A 21,557-nucleotide genomic window follows, 5' to 3' on the forward strand; every position below is an offset into this window, starting at 1 on the left:
TTTTTTAAATCCTATGTTTATAATATTCTTTTCTTTATACGTTTTCTTGGCTGATAACATTTCTTTCCAAACAAGCAATCTATGCAAAGATTAATTTGTACAATAAGACTATACTTTGATACAGACTTTTTAAGTAAACAGATAAGAATTATCATATGTACAGTTATTCTTTGAGTAGTAGCTTATAACACATAATTGAGAGAAAACGTACTTACTTACAGCAGCTGACTTATCGATATCAATTTTTAATTTTTCTAACAATTATGGCACTAAGAACGTATACCTGTTTAAAATTACATTTAAAAAGAAAAACTACACAATATAATAAAAATATTTTACAAATAAAACATATTTCTTGTAAACGTAATGATGTTATTCAATTGTATCACAGTGAAAATGGTGTTTATGGATATAAACCAAAACAACCACAAAAACATTTGGAAGGTATTTAAATTAATCAGTTTATTTCAATATTTTTGTTTAATTATCACAATTATTATTATTTAATATACTAATTTTCAGTTTCAAAAGAAGACTTAGAGACACGAGTTAAAAACAGTAATTTTTATAGGCTTGTTATGGCATACAGACAGTTTGCTCATAAACAGGCCAATATAAATCCTATATCATTAAGTAAACAAATAACGCTTCCGGAATTGCAACCAGAACAATTTGGGTTAAATCTAAATGACAATGTAATTTTTAAAGGAATCTTAGAGATAAAACAAAATGAAGGAACTGTTTTGGAAGCACTGAAGTTTTTGAATACTGTTTATTGTTCCCATATTGGAGTCGAATTTAATTATCTCGAGGTAAATACATATTACCTTTTAATAATTATACATATTTAAATGTTATTCGTTATTATTGTTATTATTATTATTTACTCATTTTTTTCCTATCCTTGAGTGATTTTTATTTACTTCTAAATGGATTTGTCTTTTTATCAAGTTTAAAAGCAGATAGTTTTGTTTAACAAATAAAAGGACTATGTGCTATATATCTTAGGATAATATATCTTTTTAAATATATCTGTGCATGTCTGATTGTGAGTTTAGTCGGAGCTATTATAGGTGTGTAAATAATTTAACTCTTTGCACTCGAGAGGTGAGTCTCGCTCACCAAACTATTTAACGCTACAACTCCAAAGGTGACTCTCGTTTACCACTTTGTTTGGTGCGGAAATTCGATGAAATTTACAAGAGTACTGATCACGGAATGATATCAGTTACATTCCTTTTTATTCAAACAAATTTACCAGAGACAGATTTAGCCAGATTTTTTGGACGCATCATCTAAAAACAATCCAAACAAAAGATGCAGGTCCAAGACCACGTTTACAGATAGTAAGCTGCTTTCTTGACTATATAAATTCTAAACTTTTGAAGTATTTTACACTGGGAGAAGAAATTTGTGTGGATGAGCCCACTATCAAATTCAAAGGTCGAATTTCCTTTATTACTTAAAATCCGAAAAAACCAACTAAATGGGGTATTAGAGTTTACACAAATGGCAGACTCAAATATTGGATATATCTGTAATATTTTTCCTTATTATGGAAGTCTTATCGCGGAGAAATTTATAAAATCACTAAAAAACAGAGAGAACAGTCGCTTAATCACTTGCAGTATGTGAAAATCTTTATTTCGTCAATTGACTAGAAATTTTCGTCAGACACGTGTTCGAGTTTCGACTTCAACCTCCAATTCCGAAAACATCTGCCTAAATGGAAAGCTGCATAACATTCTAACAGGAGTTAGGAAGAATTGCAAAGTCTATTCTCAAAGATATAACCCCGGCAAAAGATTTTAAACAACATACTATTGTGATACTTATCCCGAAAAGCCCGGCAATTGTTATTACATGAAATATCATACAAAGCAAAATTACAAAGCTAATGTTTAAGAAATTATCTTCGTAAAAATGTAAAGATACATTAAATATTAAAATATACAAATTTAATCTTTTCATTTTTGTGTGAAATGATTTTAAGTTGGTGGTGAGAAATTCACCAAAAATGCTGTGAAACGGTCTCGAGTTGCTGGTTCGCTGCGCGAAGAACGGTCTCGAGTGCAAAGGGTTAATTGTTATATTGGTAATTGAAATTATAAGCGTTAGTATGAAAATCTGTTTTTATTTCCATATTCTTTTTATTTCTCTTGCTAGCGGCTTATATTTATCTATTTTTTCTTTTTTTTTTTATATTTTTATATTCTGTTTATATTTATACATTTATATTTTGTTTTTTATTAATTTAATAATTTATTAATGAATATATAATATTAATAATTAATTTACTATTTGTTGTTAATTAATTTACTATTATTTTAATAGACTGAAGAAGAAAGGGAATGGTTTTCTAATGTTACGGAAATGTGTTTAATGGAATCATTGGATAATAAAACACGTATTGCTATTGCAACAGAAATGTTAAAAAGTCAAACATTTGATAATTTTCTGGCTGCAAAATTTGTAAGCTTTAAGAGATATAGCGGAGAAGGAGCTGAAAGTATGATGGCTTTTTTTCATGAATTTTTTAAATTGTCTGTAAATAGTAAGTATATAAAGCAAAAGATAGAGTATTATTTAAATAAAAAGGGTTCTAATAATTTTTCTATTTATTTTACAGGCGGTTTAACTGACATCGTTCTTTGTATGCCACATCGTGGACGTTTAAATTTTCTAACAGGAATGCTTAATTTTCCACTAGAAAAATTATTTCATAAGCTTAAAGGATTTTCTGAATTTCCAGATGATGCAAAGACAACAGGTGATGTTGCAAGTCATTTAGTGTCTTCCATAAATTTAGAAATTGATCAGAAAAATTTACATGTTACTATGCTCCGTAATCCATCGCATCTAGAAGCTGTTAATCCAGTTTCCATGGGAAAAACTCGAGGAATAATGCAAATTGTCAAAGATGGTGCATATAGTGATGATCACTCTGCATGGTGGAGTGATAAAGTATTAAACTTACAAGTAATTATTAACATATCTAACTTTAAATATTATATAGGGTATTCAAATTTTTTCTATACAAATATTGTAAGCGTATTCTACACAACAACAAAAAATAAAGAAAAAAGGTTATACGTAGTTTGGAACTTAAATAATGGCAACTATTTATTCACAACCGATACAAAAGAGTTACATGTTTGCACCTGTTACTGTCCTTCAAAGTAGTCACCAGCGTTGTGTAGAACCCGTTGCCAGCAATGTGGAAGGCGTAGTATACCGTCAGCAGAGCCTGTTCTGTTGATAGTGCGAATGGAGCGGTCTACTGCCTGTCGAATCTCTGGAACAGTTCTCAAGCGAATGCCACGATGGGTTCCGCATGAATTGACGAAAACGCAGAAATGGATGCGTTACGACGCTGCTCAGACGTACTTGGAGCGCTATAAGCGCGAATGAGAGGCTTTCTTACGCCGTATCGTAACACTGGATGAGACATGGCAGTAGACCGCTCCATTCGTACCATCAACAGAACAGGCTCTGCTGACGGTATACTACGCCTTCCACATTGCTGGCAACGGGTTCTACACAACGCTGGTGACTACTTTAAAAGACAGTAACAGGAACAAACATGTAACTCTTTTGTATCAGTTGTGAATAAATAGTTGCCACTATTTAAGTTCCAACCTACGTATAAACATAGGTCATTTATGGCTTTATTAAAAAGTTATAACATAAATTATAAAATCGTCAAAATATACTGCTCAAGAATGATGTTTAGTGGTTTTGTATATGTTGTTTATTATCTTGGAGTGATTCAACTTATTCTTCTATAAAAAATAGCTTAATTTTTTAATTCATCTGATCTTACCTCTACTATAATATTTATTTATGAGGGAAAATAAAACAAGAAGTTTATGCATCTATATATTATGTTATAATAGAACAAATCAGAAATGCAGTTGTAGAAATTAATAGAAATCCAAAAAAAAACATCGCCACGTCATAAACAACATACTACAGCAGTGTGTTAAACGTGTAATTCACATAGGTGGGTAACATTTTACAAAGCACATTTACGCAATTTTACAATTGATGTTTTAACTATTTAATAAAGCTTTAAATTATCTATGTATAACATTTCTTTTATTTTTATGTTTAGAATATGTTCATAATATTTATACAGAAAGACATATGATACCCTGTATATTATAATATATACAAGTGGAAATATAAATATAAGTTTTTATTGACCTCTTTTTAAGATTCATGGGGATGCTGCTTATATGGGACAAGGAATTGATCAAGAATGTCTAGCATTAAGTGGTGTTCCTCACTTTGAGATAGGAGGCACAATTCATCTAATAATTAATAATCAATTAGGATTTACAACTCCACCTTCTAGAGGTAGATCATCTAGATATTGCACAGATTTGGCAAAAATGATTGCAGCTCCTGTAATTCATGTCAATGGAGATGAACCAGAAGTAGATAATATTACATTTAAATTTATATGTGTGAAATGTTTTATACATCAATTACTTTGAATAAAGCAAAATTTTTATAGATGGTTATACGAGCTACAAGAATAGCATTTAAATATCAAAGGAAATTCAGAAAAGATATTTTTATAGATATAAATTGCTTTAGAAGATGGGGTCACAATGAATTAGATGATCCAACTTTTACAAATCCAAGAATATATAAAATTATACAAAATCGTCCGTAAGTATAATATTTGACTATATGATTATCAATAAATTGATAAAAAATAAAATATGAGATTTTTAATCCTTTAGATCTATACCAGATCGATATGTAGAGAAATTAATTGAATCCAATATCCTGAAAAAGACTGAAAAAGAAAATATTGTGAAAGAATATAATAAACGTTTGTCTGAAGCTCTTAAACAAGTTGAAAATTACATTCCAGAAGCAATACACTTATCAGGCAGTTGGACTGGAATGAAACAAGCTGAACACAGTATAACTCAGTGGGATACAGGTATTGATATTGATTTGTTAAGATTTATTGGAGAAAGAAGTGTCCATGTAGAAACAAACTGGGTAAGTTTGTGTATTAATAAAAAGTAGTTATTTATTGGGTCAGTATTTTTCAAGATTTCTGATAATTTATTTTAAATAAATAGGCAGTATTTTTAATAAAATAGCAATGTACTCTGTATCAATATGCAATGCTAACGCAACTTTAACACAATCATACTATTTTTCCCATAAAAAATATATTGACCATCTATTTAAAATTCTATTAAATTATTATTTATTCTCTAAAATAAATATTTATATATATTCTGAGTATTTATTTTACAGCATATTGACCAAATGAATAGAAATTCTAATAAAATATTTATGTACGATTTATTACAAATTATCTTTATAAGATAATTGTATTTTTTATTCTAGAATATTCACCCTCAATTGTTGAAGAATCATGTTCAAAGTCGACTGAGAAAATTAATATCTCGTGAACAGTTAGATTGGGCTACTGCAGAAGCATTAGCTATAGGATCCTTACTTTATCAAGGTTACAATGTTAGAATAAGTGGACAAGATATAGGTAGAGGGACATTTTCCCATAGACATGCTATGTTTGTTGATCAGAATACTGAAAGTGAGTAATATGAAATCTTTTCCACATAATTTCTTTCACAATATCTTCAATAATATTACATTATCTATAGAAATTATAATTTAATATTTAATTATCTTTTAGACATTTATATTCCATTAAATTGCATTGTGGATAAACAAATTGGAAAATTAGAATTGGCAAATAGTATTTTATCAGAAGAAGCGGTATTGGGTTATGAATACGGTATGAGTATAACAGTTCCAACAACTTTAACTATTTGGGAGGCACAATTTGGAGATTTTTTTAATGGAGCCCAAATTATTATTGATACTTTTATAACAAGTGGTGAAACAAAGTGGTTGCTTAGTAGTGGATTAACAATGCTTTTGCCTCATGGTTATGATGGTGCTGGTCCAGAGCATAGTTCATGTAAAATTGAACGATTCTTACAACTTACAAATAGCAAAGAAAACGAAGTTGATGGTGAAGATGTTAATATACAAATAGTTAATCCTACTACACCAGCACAGTATTTCCATTTATTGAGAAGGCAGGTATGGTCGTAAATAAATTCTTTCAACATATTACGAATTTCTTGTGTAACCAATTATAAATTAAATGATGAGTAAAATCATGATTATACAGGGTGATTCTTAAAACGGAGGCGGGAAATAACTTTTTTTTAAGTAACAATAGAAAAAAATCATAGAGGAAAAAGTTAAATGGCACAGCAAATGTCAACTTTCAATGACCTTACTTTTTTTGAAAATGCATCGATGCACCCGCTAGATGCAGTTGCACTTTTTTTTTAAATAGAACCTTATATTTTTTTACACGATTCGATTCCTTTTTTTTATTCTGCGTTAATAAGTATTAAGTGAAGGTCATTGAAATGTCAATAGTTTACGAGATATTTGATGTTTTATATCAGTAATGTATTTTATTACAAAATGTTCGAATGTTTTTCCATTTAAACAATTAGATGCGCACATTCTATTGCGCTTTTTTACATTTTTCATTACATTTTTTAATTGATTTGAATTGATATTGGAACAATACATTGTTATACGCTCCTTATATAACTTCAAATATCTCGTAAACTATTGACATTTCGATGACCTTCACTTAATACTTTTTAATGCAGAATAAAAACAGGAATCGAACAGTGTAAAAAAAAGTATAAAGTTCCATTTAAAAAAAAAGTGCAACTGTATCTAACGGGTGTATCGATGCATTTTCAAAAAAGTAGGGTCATAGAAAGTTGACATTTGTTGTGCCATTTAACTTTTTCCTCTATGATTGTTTTCTATTGTTACTTAAAAAAAGTTATTTCCCGCCTCCGTTTTAAGAATCACCCTGTATATAATGTCCCAAAAATCGTGGTACAAACTGTCGGATGGTTATTCTATATGCAAAAATAAGTAAAAAAGAAAGAATAGCATTTTTCTATTTAAAGCTTCGTTTTTGAAGAAAAGAATTAATTTTAAAATCCTTTAGGTAGCTATGTTGTCTATATTCATATTTGAATAGAAGTTTCATACTTCAAATCTTCCAGTTAATACATGCCAATTACTTGATGGATTTTTTTTAAAGTCATTTTTTTTCGTAATCGAAATCTTAAATGAAAAAATGTAATTTTTTGTTTTATTTTTTTTTTCATGTAGAATCATCACTAAACCGGTTGTACTACGATTTTCGAGCTCCCTGGTATAAAATGTTCTAAAAACAGTAATATAACCGAGTAAGGAATGATTTCTCATGAAAAATGTAAAGTTATTGCTTATGAAATTTAATTTTCTAGAAAAAAAACTTTGAAAATCTATTCGATACATTTGTATTTATTGTATGAAAAGTTCGAAATTTTAAAAGTGTTTATAAGAGAAACAGAAAAATTCTAAAAATAAGATATAAAGTTTGAGGACAAAATAAAATCGGAGATAAAGGAACAGATGAAAAAACAATAATATATAAGATAACAAAAGAAGATAGAAAATGTTATATTTAAAGTAAGATAATAAAAGAGATATTAAAATGAGTATGATTGAAAGTCATTTGAAAGAGGAAAATAGATCAAATAACAACAGTACATTGAGCGGATAAAGCAGTCATCGTATGATAGTCGTCCAGTGTAGATTCAAATGAATTCTTTTAATATTATTTTTCTCTATTAAATAATCCATTTTCATTTATTTTCATTTATTATAACTACGCCAAGAATTTTACATTACTTACAGTAAATTTCGACTGACGGATCTGCTTTTAATCATATTTGTGGATACAAACACAATATTATTATCTACTTCCTCTTATTGCTATATGTAATTATGTCAAAATATATTATGAGAGAATGCAAGGACATGATATATTGTTTAAAATCATATAATAGCAATAAAGCTTTCGCAGTGCCTCTTCCACACGTTGGTGTAATAAAGTCAAGTTTTAATAAACTAATGCATAATCTTATTATTTATGATATTATTCGTATAAAGTTGAAACTTACAATAATTAAAAATGTATCAAATAGATTTTTAAAGTTATTTTTCTCAAAACGAAGTCTTTTATGCAAAAATTTTACTTTACATTTTCGACTTATTTTTTCACAAGGAATGATATTCCTAATTTGGTTGTATTATTGTTGCCGGAACATCCTGTTTACAAGGTGAGTAAAAACAAAATTATCATCTAACGTTGCAAATTTCTATATATATATTAGGGTGGGTCAAAAAAATCAATTATTTTTTTTTACAAGTGACACGGAAAAATGGGTTGCTAGACACCTTAAAAAAATTCTCACCAAATATGAGCTCTTAATTTTAATAGGAAAATCCTTCGCATCGCAGTTTTTTATTTTTTTTTCAGTCCAATAGAATAAAATTCATATCTCATTATTAATTGATTGTACAGAAAAATGTTCTGGAAGAATTTTGTAGGAAATTTAATGCTCTACAAAAAAGATATCTTATATATTTTTTCCGTAAACCTCACCATTTGAATGATATTGAAGATTTAAGTTTGATTATTTTAAGACAAATTTCATTTTTGTTTATGAATTTTACTACTCGACAATAAATGACTATTAAAAAATGCGCAATACAAATTTTTGTAGGAAATTAATTGCTCTATAAAAATGGTGTCTTATGTTTTGGCGATTAAATTAAGCGTTCAAAAGATATTCATCATCAAACTTTTTTTGTTAAGGAGCATCGAAAAAATTACCCTACTTGCAACAAAAAATTGTTTGAAAATTAATAACTCAGTTGAAAATTGAAATAAAAAGCTTTTTTATAACTAATTGGACATTTTTTTTCTCTAAAACTGAAACATATCATAATATATTTATAATGAAAACTTTGCTTTTTTTATTAATAAATAATTAACTAAGCGATAAATAATGTACAATTTATTTTTTTAAATGTAGACAAAGATACTTACACATAAAAAAAGACTTGAAAAATATTTTGAAGTTTCTCAGTTGATAAAAAGTAAAAATCGTGTAGATTTTTTCAAAACATAAACATTAAATTGAAATTTTTCGAATATCTAATCAAAAACTACAAAATTCTTCCAGAACATTTTTTTGTACAATCAATTAATGATGAGGTATGAATTTTATTCTATTGGACTGAGAAAAAAATAAAAAAACTGCGATGTGGAGGATCTTCCTATTAAAATTAAGAGCTTATATTTCGTGAGAATTTTTGAAAGGTGTCTAGCAACCCATTTTTCCGTGGCACTTGTAAAAAAAAAATAATTGATTTTTTTGACCCACCCTAATATATATATATATATATATACACATTTTAAAAACAGTGTATATGTATATGAATCCTAGCAATAATCAAAAAATGATCCGAGTCGCAATCCGTCCCCCTGTACGACCTAACATCTAGTAAGTTCGTGTGTCGTCGTTTATCTGCCAGAACGTGATCAATTTGGTTATGCGCATTTCCGTCCGGGGAAATCCAGGTTTGTTTATGAATATCTTTGTGTTTAAAAAACGTGCTTTTAACGATGAGATTTTTCCCGGTCGCAAAGTTAATCACCCTTACTCCGTTATCGTTACTTTCCTCATGGAGACTCTCGGGCCCGATCGTTGGTCTAAAAAACTCTTCTTTACCGATTTTCGCGTTAAAATCTCCCACGACTAACTTCATGTAATCTTTCGGCAATTGATCCACGACTTTAATCAGTAAATAAAACTTTCCTACGCTTGTTATAATAAAAAAAAATATGTAAAGTGTTTCAAAATACATTAAAAGAGAGAAATAAATGACAAAATTTAATAAAATAAAAAAAAATTTTTTTTTAATTTTCAAAAATCGAAAAAAAATAGTAGTTATCGAAGGCCCACGGTCAGACCGGCCTAAAAAGTTGTGAAATTAGTAGTACTTTGTTGTAAAAAATTTTGAATAAAATCAAAATATGCACTCACTTTAAAAAATGCAATTTAAAGTTTAAAAATCGAAAATTACGTATTAAGACACTTTAAATAATTTTTTTGAATTTTTTTTCTAAAAGTACATTGAAAAACAAAACTTTTATGAATTAAGAATGGTAATTTTCATTTGGATGAGTTTTACAAAAGTTACGGGCTAAAAACCACAGAAAGAGCTGTTTTTTTTTTTTTTTTTGAAAATTCGATATCTTTGGAACGGATGATTAAAAAAATGACAAAATTTAGGAGAAAGGGTTTCTCGATGGGTACTAAAAGATATCAAAAAATGGCGGAAATTAAAAATAAACATTTTTAAAACCGTCCGATTTGGCGTGGAATGCCCCATATAGATCAAAGTAACATAATTGAAAGAGTCACATTTGATATTAAACAAAATTTTCTATTAAGAAAATTCTTATATTTAATATTGAATTATTATTTAAAAAAATAATTTCAATTAATTATTAAAGAATATTCTCTATTAGAAGAATTTCCTATTAGAAAATTTATAAAATTTTACGAAATTTTAAGTCATCAGTAGTTTTTTAAATAGAATCTTACGAGTTTTTCTTCTACATCAATCGATTAGTCTCATCCTTTTCTGAATAAAACAATATTAAGATTTAATATCAAAATATGATTACTTCGTAATGTATTTTGAAAAAATTTTTAGCAATTATAAACAAGTTATATCCTTTTCTTGTTTGAGATTATATTCCGATTTTTTTTCAATTCCAAAAGTCACAAAGAATTAATTCTATGCCACACAAATTAATGTTTCATTTAAAAAAAAAATACAAGTGTGTGACTTTGACAAGACTTTTGCTTAGCATCAAAAATGATACTTGCAATAATGTATTTTTGCCCTGAACATTTTTTTCTGCAAAAGCAAAAATACCACTAACTAAACTTTCATATTTTTTCTAGATGGTAAGAAATTTCCGAAAACCATTAATTATAATATCACCTAAAATATTATTACGACATGCAAACGCTACGTCATCATTAGCAGATATGAAGCCTGGAACAAGTTTCAAGTCTGTTATAGGTAATAAATATCTCTATTAATATGTTATAAAATATATCTAAAATATAATAAGAAAATAAATCATTATATATTTCAAGGAAATGATAATATAGATACGTCTAAGATAAATAAAGTAATCTTAACCAGTGGAAAACATTATTATGCCCTTGAAGATTATAGAAAAACTATTGGAGAAAGTAATGTTGTAATTATTAGATTAGAATGTCTTTGTCCATTTCCTGTACAAGAATTATTGGAAGAAATACAAAAATATAATAATGCAAAACGTAAGTAAAATAAATATTGCAATTTATTAAGGGGACACGTTACCTTAGAGTGTAAAAAAAATGGTTTCTTTGTGAATTTTTTATGCAGCCGGTTTTATTAATATCAATACAAAATTTTGATATATGAAAGTTATATATCTGAACTATATTTATAAATTTTTTGTGTAAAAATATGGTAAATTGTGTTATCTGTGGCCACTCTTCCAAGAGTCCAAAAAAAAGGTGATTTGCGGTTGCCCTCACTGGCCAAAATTGGTTCATTTGAAAAAAAAACCGAGTGTTTTCTTTTAATTGAGATGTTTGCGCAGGGAATGAACTGAAGGAATTTTTTATTTTTTTATTTTTTTTAAAATAGTTGACTTTTTACGAAAAAATTGACTTTTTTTGCAAAAAAATCACCGATTTTTCCAAAAAAAAATTTGCATTTTTTCAAAAAGTCCTTCCGTTCATTTCTTAGATACGTGTATTTAGTATCACTGTACAAATTTTGGTAAAGATCGGCTGAATGGTCTGGACGCAGCGAGGGCAACCGATTTAAAAACGCGAACAGGAGAAATAAACAGATAAAGTTAAAATAACTCTTGCATTCATAATTACATTGAATCATCGATTCCAGGGCCATTAAAAGGTACCCTCTGCTGCATCAGCAGCCTCTGCAGAAGTGACTTTCGATTGCCGTCGAGCTTTTCTTGCCTCCTTCGTAAATTCTTGAGTGGCCTTATATACCTGTATACGCAGCTGCTCGTATACCTGTTCTGGCCGCGCTACGGCGCGCTTCATTTGAACTACTACAGTTTCGTAAATAATGCGCGGATCTTTACCCAATTATAAGAGAATATTTTTGAAATAATATTCTTTCAGAAAATAAAAAAAAAATCGATTTTTTGGGTGACGTGTCCCCTTTAAATAAAAATATTTTTTTCTTGTTATTAACACTAGGTTTACGGGCGTTTCTTATATACCTATCTCTACGAGCACCCGTCAAATTGGCGGGTGGATGAAAATTCGTATTTACTTTAAAAAAATCAATTTATTCACACTAAGTCCGAGATGAACAATATAAGGCTTCACGTAAAAATAAAATACTAATAAGTCAAAATCTTTTTTTTAAGTTATCACGGAAATGATAACAATAATATAAACGCTACAGGGTAATCATTTTTATCGAGCACATTTTTTACATATGTATTGAATTTCGTTCGTGCATTTTCCGCATACGTTTTTTTTGCCATACATACAGCAATTACAGTTTTTATTTTTATTACAGTAGCCCACTTGGCAACTTTTTCGGACTCCTGATGTTGAAGGTGACAGAACTGAAACGTCTGAACTTTGACGAACGTTCTCCTTGTTTTCTCCAGCTAATTCATCGGCTAAAGAAAATATAAACTTCCAGTACATTCTTTATACAATATCCACGCATTTATCGCTGCCAATTTCTTCCATTACATCTGAGGATGTACTTGGAATACTCGTCCTCTCCTCCTCGGTTTCAGAACTAGAAATAATTCGTTTCCTTTTCTTGTTACAACGCATATTAAAGAAGTTTTTCTCTTCACTATCCAAAGATCCTTCCATTTCTCCAGTTTCAGTGGATTCAGAATATTCACTGTAATCTTCACTTTCACCTAATTCATATTGATCTTCTTCGGAGGTACCGGAAGGTACTTCAGAACAATCCTCATGGATGTTGGTAATTTTGGTCAATTTCTTATTATATCTCCTGTTTCTACTCATGATTGCTAAAAAAGGGTGATCGGTGAGAGTTAAAAATACTGTGCCCAAATTCAATTACCCTATTGTAAATACTTACAATAAGCGGAGACTACAATTACCAGAACTTTTGCACACTGTCTTCGAAAAATCTTTTTACCACTGTCACTACAGCCATTATGTATACTGAAGACCGGCTCGTGCCTTAGAGATATCTTCGGAGATCGTTACAAGCCGATACTGGCGGCATACGAAACTCAAAGCATATCGCAGCCTAACGTCGGCAATCATCGGTTGTGAAAATTGCTTGTGTGTGTGTTATGTTTGCACCAACACATGAACCGAATGTCTTTTTGATACGACATTTAGTCTGCTGCATGCTTTGAGTTTCGAATAACGCGAGGATAACTTTGGTAAGCGATTTCATTCAATGCGAAGTAACATGACAACCGGGCCACACAATTCGCTTTATGTCACTTATCAAGGCGCTTGAGATAATGAGTTGGGGGCATCGTAGACGTTTCTTTCACTCCTATATTTACTATTGGAGGGATAATTTTACAAACGAAGCAAATATATAAGGATTGTTTACGTAATCAGCTAACCCGTCAATTTGACGGGTTTCGTAGAGATAGGTATACCACATACAAATTTCAAAATTTATAAGGCTTAAGAAAATAATGATTGTGTGTATAAACTCTTTTAATGAAATTATAAATTTACGATGCAAAGTAGTTAAGATTAATGCTATGGTTTTTTGCGTGTTTCATTTCAAAGTTTGAAATCCGTCAAATTGACGGGTCCCGTAAACCTAGTGTTAATAATAACCAATTAAGTTTTATTGTAATGTTAATCTATTATCTTTTTTTCTTTTTTGAATTATTATATATTAAGTTTTTTTAACAGTTTTTATATGGAGTCAAGAAGAACCTAGAAATATGGGAGCATGGAATTTCGTGAAGCCTCGTTTTGAAAATTTATGTGGTCGACAAGTAAGTTATATACAATGCAATTTATATGAATGTATGTAGTATATCAATAGTAATTATTATATTTTCAGTTAAAATATTGTGGACGCCCTACTATGGCAGCATCTGCTGATGGTGAAAGCAAAATACATAAACGTGAAGCAGAAGAAGTTATAAAAAAACCATTCTTGATAAAAACATTTTAAACTTATAAAGTTAAAAGTTCATATTATTTTTACTATTGTGATTAAAAATTATTTCTTTGACGAAGAGTATAGCCAGATTAATATGGGAAATCTGCCCCCGTGGCTTTTTTGACTCGCACTTGGGGGATCGATTTGGTGTCGAGTAAAACTAATTCAGACATGAAAAAAAAATATGATCATAATATTTAAACAAAAAGCCGATTTTTGGCGGACGAAAGAAAATTAAAATCTTTTTTTTTTTTTTTAGCTTTTTTGGAATATGTCACTCACCAAAATTTGTCAGAAAATGTTTTTTATACTCCTCTACACTCAGGAATTTTCTTGAATTTGTTTAAGTGGTGGAACAATATGAAAAAAATTAAAAACTCATTTTTTTCTAAAATCTCAAGTTTTAACTAACTTATATTTTTTTTCTGTTAAAAAAAAATGTGAAAAAATATTTTTTTACTCAAAATACACTTTTCCAGAAATAAACATAAAGATTATTATAAAACAATTAAGATATATTCCGTCTAACGTAATTAGAAGGATTATTGATTATTGAAAATACACTTAAAGATGGTATTTATATATTTTTTATACGGTTAGATATTATTCTAAATTTTATGCAACAAAAATAAAAATTATAATAAAAGATGTAACTATATTAGTCTTCATCACTGTCTTCATTCACTACGACACTAATTTTTTCATCGATGAACAGACGACTCAGGATCTCAGCAGGTCTTACAATTTTCGCCAAATATCGAGCGTAAGATAAATAATATATGATAGCAGCAATGTGAGAGCAACATCCAACAGTGCGTCTACCATTCGCACAATCACAACAATATCGAGTTATTCCGGAAATATCGTTCTTATCTGGCTGATATTCAATAAAACTACGATATGTCTTCGAATTAATATGTCGAGATCTGACTTCAAACTTTATAATATTAGGTGTAATTTTTAAAATGTTAAGAATAGCGTATATAAGAGACGTTATGTCTTCTCACTCCGTCACCCCTACTCTTTACCCCTACTTCTCCTATGGGCCGCACAGTCCCTTGGTACGGGGTGCTGTTGCGCCCTGCCGGTATTCTGTATTCTGTATTCGGCCTAGCTCGAGGCTTATGCGTTGTCTTATTTATCAGCCATACCTTAACACGTTATGAGCCCCAGACACGCTTACACTACGCAAGTGAACGAAAGTTAATTAGTTTAATAGTGAATTTTGAAAGATAGAAATCTAACCAGTTATTGTCGGTTTGCACGTGTGTGTACTTGCACCAGTGTTCCATTGAGTAAGGAAAAGAAGTAAACACCTGCTAAAATCTCAGCTTCAACTACTTCAGAAGCAGCAAAAAAAAGGGAAATATACCGACAGAAATCCACGCATCTGTACAGCGTTAGCACGAGGAGATAAGAATACGCGAAGAACAATGGAAGGTGGCAAGAACAATGAAAACGCGAACATGGGTGAGACAAAAGAGGACGGTAGTCAAGGGCTACTAGCTAGTCTAGGTGAAAGTAAGTACATATTCGATAACTGTTTTCATCGAAAGTTTGTTTGAAAAAATATAATAGTAAAATATATATATTAAAAAAAAAAAGGTAAATACATGTTCGATAACTGTTTCTTATCGAAGGTGTGCTTGGAAAAATTAATAGTAAAATATATATATTAAAAAAAAAGGTAAATACATGTTCGATAACTGTTTCTTATCGAAGGTGTGCTTGGAAAAATTAATAGTAAAATATATATATTAAAAAAAAAAGGTAAATACATGTTCGATAACTGTTTCTTATCGAAAGTGTGCTTGGAAAATTAACAAAATATATATAAAGGAAAAAACGTAGAAAAGGTGGGCAAGGTTCTGATCTCTTGTAAATCTTCATTCTTTCTTCTCTCTTAAAATCGTGTTACAGTTCAAAAAAAAAAAAAAAAAAAAAGAAGGTGAAAAAAAAAAAAAAGAAAAAAGGGGAGAAGAAAATTAATACATAAAAGGGTTTCCGTTCAAAAGGTTAAATTAAAAAAAAGAAGGAAAAGGAAAGTATAATATTGAAAGTTGCGCCATATAAATATTTCTAGAACAATAGATTTTTGAAAATATCTCAAAAAGTAAGCGAGATAAAGCGATTTTTTATTAATTATGTTTTGTAGACAATTTTATTTGCTACAAAAAAGGTCCAGTACTAAAATATTTTATCTCCCTTACTTTTCGAGATATATTAAAAAAACTATGATTACTCTCTTACCTGATACTTTTTATAAAGTTTCATCACTGAGACTTTTTTGATGACTGTTTAAAGTTAGAAGCTTGTAACTGAAAGAGGGCTAAGTTAAATATAGACGGGGATGAAAATAAATTTAAAAAATAAATTTTTTCTGACATTTTTATTTTTTTTTAATAATTAAATAAGTACTAGAGGCTGTCACGTCCTAATGACGACTAATTTCGAACTTTGCTACGCCAATTGTGCGAGTGTCCTATTTATAAGTGATTTACTAATTACTATTTAGCTATATTCGTACCTTGTAATATTTGTATTCTTAATTTTATTTTATAACCACTTTCATAAACGACCATCGATATTAGCATTCGTTGATCACATGTAGGATTAGCAAAGATGTTTTTCTGTTAGGTAAAAGTATAAAAACTATTATCCTCTGTTATTATGATATGAAGAAGTGAGAGTATTTATAGGATAGAATAAATACGTGTTCTCGTATATATACAAAAGAAAAGAGATGTTTCTAGAAAAAGTAGTAACGACCGTCTTATAAGTATAAATACATATTTTAAGACAAGCGAAGATTTCTTTTTCGGTTAGGTAAAAGTATAAGAAATGCCGTCCTCTGTTGTTATGATATGAAGAAATGAGAGTATTTCTAGAAAAGAATAAATACATTTCTCACATTAGCATAGAATAAAGGTGTTTTCATATAAATAGATGTAAACAGATATTTCTAGAATAAAGTAAATACGTTCTTCTTACAAGGTTAAATACATACTACTAGTAAAAGGTAAAGATGTTTTTCTTATCAACAAGCGTAAATGATATTTCTAGAATAAGGCACAAGCGTTCTTCTTATAAAATTAAATATACAGGGTGATCAATAAGTTGTGGTACAAGCGAAAAGGTGGTTATTCTACATAAAAAAAATAAATCGAAAATATATAAATTACTTTGTAATTTACGTGTCCAATAGAGAAAACGATCTACAGTGAGATCTGTTATAACGAGACATGATCAAGTGGACGCGTACTTTGCGAAAATTCAAAGTCGATTTTCTCGAAAACAAAGCCTAAAACGAACAATTTTTAATCTATATTTTCGACTTATTTTTTTTATGTAGAATAACCCCCTTTTCGCTTGTACCACAACTTATTGATCACCCTGTATATTTAATTTTATAAGAAGAACGCTTGTGCCTTATTCTAGAAATATCATTTACGCTTGTTGATAAGAAAAACATCTTTACCTTTTACTAGTAGTATGTATTTAACCTTGTAAGAAGAACGTATTTACTTTATTCTAGAAATATCTGTTTACATCTATTTATATGAAAACACCTTTATTCTATGCTAATGTGAGAAATGTATTTATTCTTTTCTAGAAATACTCTCATTTCTTCATATCATAACAACAGAGGACGGCATTTCTTATACTTTTACCTAACCGAAAAAGAAATCTTCGCTTGTCTTAAAATATGTATTTATACTTATAAGACGGTCGTTACTACTTTTTCTAGAAACATCTCTTTTCTTTTGTATATATACGAGAACACGTATTTATTCTATCCTATAAATACTCTCACTTCTTCATATCATAATAACAGAGGATAATAGTTTTTATACTTTTACCTAACAGAAAAACATCTTTGCTAATCCTACATGTGATCAACGAATGCTAATATCGATGGTCGTTTATGAAAGTGGTTATAAAATAAAATTAAGAATACAAATATTACAAGGTACGAATATAGCTAAATAGTAATTAGTAAATCACTTATAAATAGGACACTCGCACAATTGGCGTAGCAAAGTTCGAAATTAGTCGTCATTAGGACGTGACAGCCTCTAGTACTTATTTAATTATTAAAAAAAAAATAAAAATGTCAGAAAAAATTTATTTTTTAAATTTATTTTCATCCCCGTCTATATTTAACTTAGCCCTCTTTCAGTTACAAGCTTCTAACTTTAAACAGTCATCAAAAAAGTCTCAGTGATGAAACTTTATAAAAAGTATCAGGTAAGAGAGTAATCATAGTTTTTTTAATATATCTCGAAAAGTAAGGGAGATAAAATATTTTAGTACTGGACCTTTTTTGTAGCAAATAAAATTGTCTACAAAACATAATTAATAAAAAATCGCTTTATCTCGCTTACTTTTTGAGATATTTTCAAAAATCTATCATGCTGTCACAGATGCGCGCGAGACTCTCGAGCTATAGAGAATATAGAAGAAAAAGAGAATATATTTAAGAAAAAGTATTTTAACGCGTTATACTGTTTACATTTGAACGAAGCTAACATAGGTTGACTATCTCTCTTGCACGCATGTAAGCTAAGAGTTTGCGCTTGCGTGCCATGGCGACCTACGTCACAATGAGTAAGAGCAGGATAGCTTCATTTTCTGTTTCTTTCTACAAAGGCGTAGTACTAAGGGAGTAATTACCTGTCTTTAAATTGGGATATTTCCTACAGGTAAATATTTATAAATATAAATTCAACACCAAAATTTAAAAAATAAATTAAAAATTCATATGAAAAAGAAAATTTTTTTAAATAACCCGTTTTAAGCGAAATATCGAGCAAAAACCGTTTTCACCCCTTGATTTTTAATAGAAGGGATGAAAAAAAAATTTTTTGTTTCCCTACGATTGTTCTTTGTAGTTTTTTAAACATAATTAAAAAAAAAAAAATTAAAAAAGTCCCATTTTTATATTTTTTATTGAATTTTCATTTTTTTAGTACTTTGAACCGTCGTAGGGGTGAAAGGGTGCGTTTTAGGGGAAAAATGGTCTGAGAGAGATAGGCCTAAAATTTTATGCTCTACAACTTTTATTTGAAACTTTTTTTGATATTTTCAACATATAATCCAAAAATCGTATTTTGGGGTAGTTTTTAATTTTTTTCACCCCTTTCCCGGTGGTTGAAAACTTTTTTACTTTGCCCACAGTTTTCTACGCATTTTTCTGATAATTTCCATATTTTTTCAGCCGCATAGCTCAAAAACCCGATTTCAGGGCTATTTTGACTGGACTAGGAGAGTAAGAGAGGAAAAAAGAAAGGAAAGATAAAGGACAGAGTAGGGCACATATACGTTTCAAACACACATCAAAATTATATCACACGACACAAGAGAGAGAACATAGCGCGTTTATTTATTAATATAAAAAAATATATATATATATATATATAAATATAAATAAAAAAAAATAAATAAAAAATAAAATAAAAAAAAAATGTAATATAAAATAAAATAAAATAAAATAAAATAAAATAAAAAACAAACAAAGGGAAAAAACAACGCCCTTGCGTGTAAACACAAGGCGATCTTGTCGTGAAGAGCATGGCAACGCACTATGTAAGAAAGAAAGAGAGAGAGGGGGGGTAAAGTTGCCTCTCCTCTTCTTTCCATCTTGGGTCGTGGTGATGGAGGGAGAGAGACGCAAGTGTGCTTCTCTTCTCCGCTCTGAAGGTAGTATAGGATGTGTTGAAGAGCGAGAGAGAGGGAGAAAGATAGTCGCATAGTATGGTTGCGATGTTGCCACTTCCTCTCCGAGCAAAATATGGTATATTCAGTTATACAAAGCCTAGCATAGCATGGTTGCTATGTTGCCACTTCCTCTCCGAGCATCATATGGTATATTCAGTTATACAAAACTAGCATAGCATAGTTGCAATGTTGCCAATTCCTCTCCGAGCATCATATGGTATATTCAGTTATACAAAGACTAGCAGAGCGGGAGAATTTGAAAAAGCCGCGCAAGGCTATTCTCATTGGCTCAACCATTAAAAAAAAAAAAAAAAAAAGAAGGGAGAATAGTAAAAGCGGGCACATTTTAAACGTGCAGCTAAATAGACACACAGTAGTTGTGGTTCACTGTAGTTGAAATAGTGGAAGCAGGCACATTTTAGATATGTAGCTGAATTGATACATTCTAGATGTATAGCTGTTTAAATACAGAAGAATGATAATAATAAAAGGTGGAATCGATTCATAAACATGCTTGAAACTTGGTTTGAACAAAACTAAAAGGTGCACCAAATTAATTGAATACGTTTTTTTTAGCGAAATTGGGACAATTAGTTGATTTGTCGAGAACCTTGCTCCACAAAGTCGGTAGTCAAAGCCAAGTTGCATGGCTCACTGCAGAAGAACATGGCTTCTTGCTTGAAGATGATAGCGAAAACTACTGGGCAGTAAATATGGACCAGATAAACATTGAGGAGCAAAGTTTGATTCTGTCAGTACTATCAGACGCACAAGGTAATACGGTCAGAGTGGATGTTGGTCGAAGCCAGCATGACTCAAGCAGGTCGTTACAAAATGACTCGTCATTAGAGGTGTCTGACAAAGAATTAAGAGGCCCGCGAGCAGCAGATGTAATAATGGAGGTCTCAAAGACAAATTGTCTAAGTGAATCAAGTAAGTCCTTAGTTTTAAATGTGTTGTACTAAAATTAACAAAAAGAAAAAAAAGGAAAAAAAGAAATCTTGTCCTTTTGGAATGGGATTTTACTGATGGGTGAGAAAAGTAATTATGTGTACCGCTCCCTCATGCGCCTTAAGGCATGATGTATACTTGGTCTCACGGATCAGGTAAAATCGTTGTTCGAAAGCCATGGTATAATATAATAGAGTGTAAATCAAACAGAATGTTTGATTGAGATATCTAATTTTGAGCAATATTTAGTTTCTCAACAGAAGGACAGAGAAGATAGTACAACGAAGGCATTGGTAAACGCGGCTGCTCCTGCACAAAACCCCGAGAGTACCTCAGATGCGGTTGACAATATAGAGGTCAATGTTATGAGGAACCTAATTAATATCTAAAGGGAAACCATTGCAACTCTTCGAGAGAAAATTGAGAGGCAAGACAAGGTATTCAAAAGGCTTACTGACAAACACAAGCAAGAATACGATGCTCTCAATAGACAAGCTGAAGGCTTAAAAAACTCAGTAGCCGAAAGTCAGAAAAGAGCTGAAGAGTTTAAACAAAAGTATCAATGGTTACAGGAGCAAGTAGCTGAAATAAAGCAAACTCAAAACTAAACGCACTGTCGTTACAGTTGAAGAGCCTGCTTCGGAGTTATACGATGCAGTCTCGACAGCTCAACAGTTTTCTGTTGGAAGTAGCAGTAGAGCTACTCGAGATAATGGTCG

General features: G+C 30.1%; 2 protein-coding genes across 7 annotated transcripts; one reads left to right on the plus strand and one right to left on the minus strand.

Annotated features, from left to right (window-relative positions):
• Positions 1-81: 81 nt before the first annotated feature.
• On the plus strand, positions 82-19,682 carry LOC107073443 (2-oxoadipate dehydrogenase complex component E1). Of its 6 annotated transcripts, XM_089176306.1 has the most exons (15): positions 106-444; positions 523-812; positions 2,335-2,554; positions 2,630-2,979; positions 4,218-4,439; positions 4,520-4,677; positions 4,752-5,019; positions 5,377-5,584; positions 5,687-6,099; positions 10,908-11,028; positions 11,106-11,294; positions 13,914-13,999; positions 14,068-15,690; positions 18,695-18,872; positions 19,388-19,682. In XM_089176306.1, the coding sequence occupies exons 1-13, from the start codon at positions 264-266 to the stop codon at positions 14,179-14,181; spliced, it is 2,820 nt and encodes a 939-aa protein (XP_089032432.1). In that variant the 5' UTR covers positions 106-263; the 3' UTR covers positions 14,182-15,690; positions 18,695-18,872; positions 19,388-19,682. The 6 variants fall into 6 exon arrangements, with proteins under 6 accessions (XP_089032436.1, XP_089032435.1, XP_089032432.1 ...); XM_089176308.1 differs by lacking the exon at positions 18,695-18,872; XM_089176311.1 differs by lacking the exons at positions 106-444; positions 523-812 and adding an exon at positions 886-2,113.
• On the minus strand, positions 12,693-13,903 carry LOC149031324 (uncharacterized). Its single transcript, XM_089176339.1, has 2 exons — positions 13,108-13,903; positions 12,693-13,036 (listed from the first exon to the last, which is right to left on the minus strand). Exon 2 carries the CDS (start codon positions 13,029-13,031, stop codon positions 12,699-12,701), a length of 333 nt encoding a protein of 110 aa, XP_089032465.1. The 5' UTR covers positions 13,032-13,036; positions 13,108-13,903; the 3' UTR covers positions 12,693-12,698.
• Positions 19,683-21,557: the final 1,875 nt, after the last annotated feature.

Source organism: Polistes dominula, unplaced genomic scaffold, assembly GCF_049000335.1.
Source record: "Polistes dominula isolate Pdom_NZ unplaced genomic scaffold, Pdom_raw_medaka contig_216, whole genome shotgun sequence".
NCBI classification, from domain to species: Eukaryota; Metazoa; Arthropoda; class Insecta; order Hymenoptera; family Vespidae; genus Polistes; species Polistes dominula.

What these genes read in the sequence shown, in the direction of transcription:
- LOC107073443 (XM_089176306.1), top strand. Translation starts at nt 264, where the DNA reads ATGGCACTAAGAACGTATACCTGTTTAAAATTACATTTAAAAAGAAAA. An exon ending in TTTTAAATTGTCTGTAAATA is followed by an intron (nt 2,555 to 2,629) that starts GTAAGTATATAA and finishes TTTATTTTACAG; the next exon opens with GCGGTTTAACTGACATCGTT. An exon ending in AAAATTATACAAAATCGTCC is followed by an intron (nt 4,678 to 4,751) that starts GTAAGTATAATA and finishes TTAATCCTTTAG; the next exon opens with ATCTATACCAGATCGATATG.
- LOC149031324 (XM_089176339.1), bottom strand. Translation starts at nt 13,031, where the DNA reads ATGAGTAGAAACAGGAGATATAATAAGAAATTGACCAAAATTACCAAC.